The sequence below is a fragment of the Pagrus pagrus genome, assembly GCF_965226575.1.
Source record: "Pagrus pagrus genome assembly, chromosome: 21".
Lineage (NCBI taxonomy): Eukaryota > Metazoa > Chordata > Actinopteri > Spariformes > Sparidae > Pagrus > Pagrus pagrus.
The window spans coordinates 25658726-25667758 of NC_140208.1; the positions used below are offsets into that span (position 1 = coordinate 25658726).

A 9033-nucleotide genomic window follows, 5' to 3' on the forward strand; every position below is an offset into this window, starting at 1 on the left:
TTCACTGATATATGTCAACTATTTATCCATTACTTTTAGATAACTATTTCACTAATTAATCTATTACTTATGGCTATTTATTTTAAATGTTAATCAATAACTTCTTCACCATTTGGCTATCAAATACTTTTCATTCTTTTTCAAAAGTTCTTTCATTACTTTTAGATAACTATTTTAATGGCTTACTTATTAGGCTACTTTTTGCTATTTCAACCACGTATTCATAACTTTTTACTAGCCTATATATTTCAATCATTTTCCCATTATTACTGCTAATTAGGCCCTATGTATCTCTTGCCTAGCCTACTTACTAATTTCGGCAACTGGCACCTGCAGAAGTACCGCCTGGGGTACAAGTACATCTGCACCAAGGGCATTAATTTGTGTTGAAAAGCGGTGGGGACATAAAGCTGGGATAAAAAATTTGAAGTGTTCGCCCGCTCTGATTTTTTTTTTTTCTACATCTGCTAAAATAAAAGTGTGGAGCTATTCTGGATTTGAACAGTTGGCGGCGGTGTTATTATTACTGCAATGTCTGTCGACCGAAGAAGAAGAAGCTATGTTATGTTTTTAGCATTATGCCTCCTCAACTTGACTGTGGACACTCTACAACGTATAGCTTGCTAGTTTGCTCTGGAACTGTTGATACTTGGCAAGCTGGCTGCATCTTAATAAATTAAAACTAGCAGACCACAGCCTGTGTCGTCTAGTTAGTCCTTTGTTCTCATCACAAGAAGCTAGCGTGCTTCCCTTAGCTAAAGCTAACTCTGCTAATTCAACAGTGGCTGAAAAGAAACCCAGCGACACTGTCAGCTGGGTAAGCTCTTCGATTTACCGATATTCTGGTTGCCAGAAGATGGAGACCGCTCAAAGTATGTTGAGGTTATGTTACATTAGCTCTTAAGGGTAAATTATCTGCGACACGAAGCGTTAGCTACAGATCATACTCAGCCAAACTTCGTTAAAAGTTCTTGCACTTTTGTTTTCTTAGTTGCCACTAAATGTACATAATCAACATACAAAAAGTATGAATTCTGAGGGACTCTTGCCAATGCGGTGTACATACGGCTAGCTAAACCATGAGGAATTGTTCCGTCATAATAGTCAACACCAAGAATATATAATAACTGTGTAAAATGTAGCTGAACCTGCGTGTATAAAGAATCTGATGAGCCAGTAGCAGCCTAAATAAAGTGTTTTCTGTATTGTTTAGTGTTTAATGAATCAGGTCTTTGACATAGCCTGCAAACGTTAGTAATTTATCACCAGTAAACCTACATTTACAGTAGACTTAGTTTTTGTCTCTGTATATAGCTTGTCCGTGTAATTGGAGGAGATAGCAGGTTCTAGCTTTCCCCACATGAATAAGAAAAAGACAATGATGCTTTCATATTGTCTTTTTCATGAATAAACAATGATGTCAAGTATTTAGTCCCAGTTTTTAGTAAGAATAAAACCAACAAAATTTTAGATTTTGGGACATAACAATAATCAGTAACCTGATAAGAAATATAGACTGCAATAAGGTTGTGCTGTCTCACAAATTCTCTCGTTTGTGTGAAAGGAATGTGGGAGCAGTACAGTGCGGTTCACACACACACATCACATGTGAAATGTACATAAAATCCTGCTACATGCTGAAAATAATCTACAGAAAATATGTTTTTAGGCCAATATTCTTTCAAAAGCAACTGGTCACACATGTTTTTAAAAATATTTTCCTACTTTTTATAAATGTGACTTGCTAAATATCAGGTACACTGGTGCGGCCAATGAAAATGTTTAGTCGCACTTCACAGATTTTTGGCCACATGTGTGACCAAAACAATTGTGCCCTGGAGCCCTGTTTCAGAGAAGCTGAACAAAACCAGCAAGGTACATTTTGTATCTTTGCTTGACTATCAACATTTCTGTTGATCAACAAATCAATTAAGCAACAGCTTCATTCTATACTCTAAAAACTTTTAGTGTGTAAATATAACCCTTCTCAATATTTCTTTTATGAGTACCCAGTATTGTTAAGAACAAGTTGTAAGGTTCAGAAGCTTTTCTGCCAAAGGAATAGGGTTAGTTGAGCCCAGGTGTGAATGGTTAAGCTGTCTGGGGAGGGAACTCAGTACTGCATTGTCAGTGGGTGATGAAATAATGTCGTAGGCCACCTCCTCTGTTCTGTTGGAGAGGGTGTTTTGTCTCCCCAAAGTACTAACAAACAGACAAAACAACCTCTCCATAACGAATGGCACAACACAGGATGACCAAACTCAGGTCAAGACTCTGCTGTCCACTTACATCTGAAGGAGAAAAATCATTCCTTTGAGGACAACAATGTAAACATCTTGTCCAGAGAAGACAGATGGTTTGAAAGAGGAGTAAAAGAATCCATCTATGTCAAACTGGAACCACCGTCTTTGAACAGAGGAGGAGGCCTAGGACATTACTTATCACCCACCTACAATACAGTACTGAGTTCTCTCCCCAGACAGCTTAACAACCATTCACAACCATTGTACAACAATTTACACTTGAAGCCTTCATAGCAGTGGAATACTGAATATCTTCAGAACTCTTCAATTTATCTTTTTCAGTTCCCTAATTTTCTTATGACGTTTGCAGTGCTGCCCGACCTCTGTGAACAGGCTGCAGTTACATTCTTTGCTTTGAGAGGATCATAAAAAGTTCAGACTCTTTTCAAATTCAAATCAATGCTCAGGATTGATTGTCATTGTCATTCTCAACAAAGGTTTATACAGCAAAATGTAAGTTATAGTCTCTTTATGCTACGCAAGAAAGAAGTAACTTTTTATGGTGGAGTTCATTTCAGAGTTCAGAGGCAAAACTCTTCATTTATTTTCGTAGAATTGTCACCCTAAGATCTGAACGAGTTCTCTTCCATCTTAATAAACCCTACTATTACTGTTAAATATCTTTCAGATCTCCAGTTCACTCTTGTGATTATTGCTACTGAATCAGAAGTGGTCTCCTGCCGGTACAAAAGGATGCTTTGTTTGCAGACATGGCCAGAGACAGATGGGATCTGAGGACGCAGAAATTTTAGGTGGAGCTGAGGAGCAATCAGGAGTGACAAGGACTCAGGGGCTCATGTCTACTTTATAAGCTTTCACTGTGGAGAACACGTCATCATGGTGAAGACAGCAAAGATGGAGCTGCTGAGAGCACTTGTTAGTGAGTGCCTGTCTGCAGCCGCCCAGGAGATCTTCAAGATTGTAGAAAGAACCATCATCGAGTATGAAGAGGAAATGTCCTGTTCAAAGTGGGTGGTGGACAGCCACCGCAGACTGCTGGATGTTGCCAAGTCACACAGTGAAGGTCAGTTTATCACATGTTTGCTTTCTATAAAGGAGGAGAAAACTGTATTCACAAGCTAACTTTGGATTAGAGAAGTTCATTTTTCAGATGCTTTTGCACTGGAATGGATCATTCTCCGGTGGAATTCAAGGAGACACGGGATGTGTTACAGATGTTGTCAATAAAACATGACTCTTCTGTAACTGTGGTAACCTCAAGTAAATGACAAAAGTAACATCACTTTTTAAACATTCTTTACCTAGTAACCTACAGTATATTAATAACCTGTGTTTTTGTTTCGTCTGATGATGTCGTGATTGTTAAATAATGATCGTATCTGCAACCTGTTAATAAGAAGTTAAGGGCTGCAATCGAGGATTATTTCAATATCAGTTAAATGCAGATTATTTTCATAATTAATTAATAATTGTTTTCTTGTCTTTAAAAGGCCAAAGCCTTGTGTAAAAATGCACTTTCTTCAGATTTCTTCTTTTGTCCAACCAGTAGTCCAAAACCCTGCTTCGTTTACTGGCATTAATTACAAAGAAAAGCAGCATTCATTTCACATCTAAGAGGCTGAAACCAGCAAATTTTACAGTCTTTTTTTTTTTTCAATTCAATGATTAATCAATTATCACATTAGTTGAATAATTACATATACTTAAGATTGGTTGATTGACTAATCAAAACTGAAATAAAACTGAAAAAGATGTTAATGACAACATCTTAATTGTGAATCTCGGTGCATTTAAAACACAGTGAGTCTGATCAGAGAGAGCAGGAGCCTGATTTATTGAATTTAAGCGTTTCAATCATTTCTTTGACAAAAACGTCAAAAATGTGCTGGTTCGACCTTCTTCAATGTGAGGATTTGCTGCTTTTCTTTGTCATTCCGAGTCTTTGAGGACATATCTTCGGCTCTGGGAAATTGTGATAAGAATTTTTCTTATTGTTTTTTTAAAAAAACACTTAATCAGTTAACAATTCATTAAACAATTATTCATGAAGATAACTGGCAGATTGACCAATAATGAAAACTAGAATGGCAGATGTGTGCATGCCTCTGCCAAGGCCCAACAGCCCCCTTTAATTCAATCAAGCCTTGTCAATATCAAATCTGCTAGATCCAGATTTTTATTTGGATCCATATCAAATTGTACTCACTCACAGATAACAACCACCTTAATGCACCTGATTTTTTCATCAAGATCCATGCATTATTTGCTGAGAAAGTAACAAAAATGTTTAAAAAAAAAAGAAAAAAAAAAAAGAAAAAAAATTAAAGAAAGTGTGAAAAAATATTCTCGATCCATCCCTTTATTTGGATCAGCACCAAAAGTTAATGGGGTATATTGTGAGCTGAGACCCATCCTGGAGGTTAAAAATCGTTAGTTGCAGCCCCAGTTACATGCTGTTAGCGTGTTTTATGGTTCAATTACATTTTACACCTCAGCCCTCAAAATTGTCCAGTAGTAATCTAATTCATGAAAGCCTTTGAAATAATAAATGGTGTCCTGTCATTTGCTTCAGACTCTCTCCAGATGTCTGCCACAGATGTGAAGATGCAGTCTGGTCAAAAGCAGCCTGCTGCCAGTGTGAACATCAGTGTGAGCTGGAAATCAGAAAACACCACATCAGAGCAAACAGAAGACAGTCTCAACATGAACAACACTCATTCAGACTCCTCTCCTGCCAGTGATAATGATCAAAGTGACCAGGAGATACTGGTTGATATAGAAGATGATGATGTGAAGCAGGAGTGTGACCTGAACATGCCTTTGCATATTCTCAAAGTGAAGAAACCATTCAAATGTCCCGTTTGCTTGGCCGATTTTTCTTCCAAAAAGACAATGGTACGACACCTCAAAAGGCATCCGGAGGACAAATCCTCATCGTACCAGTGCCAGTTCTGTGACCGCAGCTACTGCCACAAGTCTGAATTCATCATTCACACCAGGACACACAAAGGCGCCAAACCATACAAGTGCCAAGACTGTGACAAAAGCTTTGAGCAGAGGGACAGTCTGCTACTTCACAGACAAAAACACACTGAGGAGAAACCATATCGGTGTTTTAGTGAAAAGGTGGAGGCAGATATTCATCTGACACCTGGCAGGAAGATTGGAGAAGAGCTGGACACCAGACAGGAGGAGTCTGTCATTAAGACATTTCCTCTCACTATCACTCCCTATGATAAGAGTGAGTTTGATCAGGAGTCTCTGCAGCCCCTGTGTCTATACCAGATCCAGACTGTTGCTGATATCGATAAAGAAGCCTTGGCTGCAGTTCCAGTTGATCACATTAAAACTGAGCCAGGTGGAGCTGATGGTGGACTATCGGACAACATCACAGATGATCAGCTACTCCTTTCAGTGAATCCAGGTGAACAGGCTGAAGGTGAGACAGAGCCCAAACATCTCAACATAAAAAACTTCCTGCCGAGGAGACCTTCAGGAAAATCCACTGAGCTCATCATTCAGTTTGAAGCAGGGACAGCACAGAAACCCTACAAGTGTCCTTGTTGCACTAAATGTTTCTCCCTGACTAAGACTTTAATAAGACATGTCAAGATCCATACAGAAGACAAAACATATCAGTGTCCGTTTTGTGGGAGAAACTTCTGTCAGAAGTCAGACCTGGTCAATCATACAAGGATACACACAGGAGAGAGACCATATCAGTGCCAAGAATGTCACAAGTCCTTTGCTCAGAAAGGAAACCTGATGGTTCACATGAAGAAACATGCAGGAGAGAAATCGTATCAGTGCCAGCTTTAGCTATAGTCAGAAATCATCCTTTGAATGTAACATGCAGAGCTATATACTCTATTATGTGGAGTTTGCAGGTTCATTTTCAAACCTAAATACCTTTTTTGGTACTGAAATGTGTCTTTAGCTAGTCAAGAACTGCATGTCTGCTCTGATTCATAATCTTGTGAACTTGTTCTTTTATCATATTGTTCTGATTTAAATCAAATGTTTGCCAGCTGACAAAGCTCATAACAACAATGCAGTCATTTTAAAAACTTTAATGTTGACATCACAAATCATTAATTAATTTATTTATACAGCCCAAAATCACAATCACATTGCCTCAGTGGGTTTTACAATCTGTACAGTGAACAACATCCTCTTTCCTACGACCCTCTAGTCGAGTAAGGAAAACTTGCCATGTTGAAAAAGAAACATATTAACAGGGGAAAAAAGATGGAAGAAACTTCAGGACGAGCCACAGCAGACTTTATTAGCCTATACCTTTCACAACACCCACTAGTGTAGTAGTTAATTTTTCCCTGTGACAACAGAAGGTTGTAGCCCACTGGAGAGAAACACATCTGCCTTGAGTTGATCATTTCATCTAAGACTATTGTTTTATTCTGCCCTGTCTCACAAGTGTGTCACCCTAAAAAGTCTGTGTGGAAATGAGCAAAATGTAACAATCTTATTGTTACGCTTATCCCTTACAATAGCCATATTGTAAAACCCTCATATAAAATCAACAGGGTTAGGGTTTGAAAAATGGCAAATGTTTGTAAAAAGTTCATATGGTTTGTTTTGAAACTCCTAAACCCAACACACATCCAAAATGATCTTGTTACCTTGAGAAGTCAGCTGTTTTGCTACATTTAAAGAAGAAAGAAAATGATCTATGATATCTTGAGATAACATAATAGCTAACTTGTGATCCTGCGATAATGGCAATATAAATAATTGTGCGTATGGCCGTTACAGGCTTCCATACTTAACAGTTACACTGTATACACACACAAGTAACAGGGCCATACCAAATACAAATACAAAAGTGCATTTTTAGATTACATTGTATGGTACACACTCATATAATAGCACAATTACCTGCATGTTAAACAATACCTTGAACAATAAGGATGTTCTATTCAATGTTTTATATCAGGGTGAAGAAATAACAAAAAAGGGGGCATTACATTTTAGATTTCTATTAAATGATAAATATAAATAAGGCATGTGTACTGTGTGTTATGCACAACAACATTTAAGTTCATTTCTGACCATAGTCAGAAGAGTGGAAGGAGGCCGGCCTGTGTGGATGCTGCAGCACTGTGTGTGTCAAACTGATGTTGGAGAGAAGAGAAAGTGAGAAAGCACACCTGGTACCGATTCATTGATATAGTCGAAAATGAGTATTGAAACAGTTTAAAAAATTCAGAATCAATAGCCCTTTTCACAAATGACATAATTACATAATCACCATCAGTAAACAGCGGACGCTGTCTGACTCTCTCACTTGCTGGGATAGATGCTTTTTTCTGGGAGAAAGTTTACTGAAGTCTCGCTGATGGTCGTGGTAACTACAACAACACAACAGTGGAAGGAGACAAACACATGCTGAGTTAAAGTTTTTTTGCCGGGGACAGACGCTGTTTTTCGGGCAGAAATGTGACCAAGAGTCGGTAGGACAGACAGGATGACAGACACTTCCCCACGTATAACTGCGGTGTTTTTTTCCAAGTTACCAAAGACACTACTAGTTACCACATTACTGTTGTTTGGTCCTGTAACGTTGCTTTGCAGGTTGAAGTGTGGGTCATTTGTCTTTTATTTGATGACTGAAGGATCTGTTTAGCTGTCAGACTGATCACCATCAGACCGACACACCCCTGATCCGCACCTCCAGCTTTTCCATTTACACAGAAGCTGGCTCGCCCGTGCTACAGCTCTGATACTACCTCCAGAGGCGCATCAGAGCCGCAGTAAAACTGTTCCCCCTCTCTGCATCTGTGACTTTCACACAGACAACGATGCGGAGAATCTGCGCATGATTCCCGCACTGAAAGGGCAGTGTGAATGGGGCTAATATGTATTGAATGAGGAAAGGGGAGTAGTCTCCCTGTTTCCACAAGAGCAGACAATGTTAAACAGTTTCTGAATCGTGTATAAACCCTGGCTCCAAATTAAGGTCATACAGAGATATGAGGCTGAGGAGAGGAAGGAGGATAAAGCTATGTTATAACACTTTGGTAGAAGATACTATGTAAAATGTAGCAAACTTGCTAAAAACAGTACAAACTCATCTCTCATCTCATCTCATCTATCTCATCTATCCTTCATCACACACACACACACACACACACACACACACACACTCATCAAAGCTAGTTTAACACGTTGATGTGAGCTGCCAACATAACAGCAGGTGTTTTAGCTAGTAACATTTATCCTTAACAAAAACCCCTGTGCTGTTTACTATTTGTACAATATCATACCTGTCACTCTCACACACAAGTCTAACATAAACGCAGCATCTAACCTTGCTAATGTTAAACAGCTGCAAAAAATAACTTGTCTTTTAACATGTTTTTACATTTCTAATTTGTGCAATAACTTCATACGTTGAACATTAGTTGCACTGAGCTGTGATTGCCTACCTGTTTCTTCTGCCGCGCCATTGTTCAGATACCATGTTCTTTTCTAATGAACTTTGACCTAGATCTCGACTTCATTGTCCTCCATTTGCCTGTGGTGGGTTTAGGGGTTTAACTGGATGTGTACGTTGCCACATTCAGTGTGGTTATCAGGGCACCCTGTGGTGAGCTTGTTTTGTTAACTGTTATGCTTCAAAGGTCAAGAATCAATGTTCAATCTCAAAATGTGATCGTTTAAGACAGAATTTTATTTAGTTAAAGTTCTTGTCCTGTTGCTTGTTTTTAGACAAGGTTCACAATTAAAATAAATGTTGGCTTATATTATT

At 38.6% G+C, this 9033-nt stretch overlaps 1 protein-coding gene across 3 annotated transcripts; it reads left to right on the forward strand.

Moving 5' to 3' along the window:
- The first annotated feature begins 563 nt into the window (after nt 1-563).
- Nucleotides 564-6827, forward strand: LOC311250879 (uncharacterized protein). 3 transcript variants are annotated; one of them, XM_084342999.1, is made up of 3 exons: nt 564-872; nt 2932-3327; nt 4837-6827. In XM_084342999.1, exons 2-3 carry the CDS (start codon nt 3141-3143, stop codon nt 6081-6083), a joined length of 1434 nt encoding a protein of 477 aa, XP_084199125.1. In that variant the 5' UTR covers nt 564-872; nt 2932-3140; the 3' UTR covers nt 6084-6827. The 3 variants fall into 3 exon arrangements, with proteins under 3 accessions (XP_084199125.1, XP_084199126.1, XP_084199127.1); XM_084343000.1 differs by having other exon boundaries at nt 564-817; XM_084343001.1 differs by having other exon boundaries at nt 564-817; nt 3012-3327.
- Nucleotides 6828-9033: the final 2206 nt, after the last annotated feature.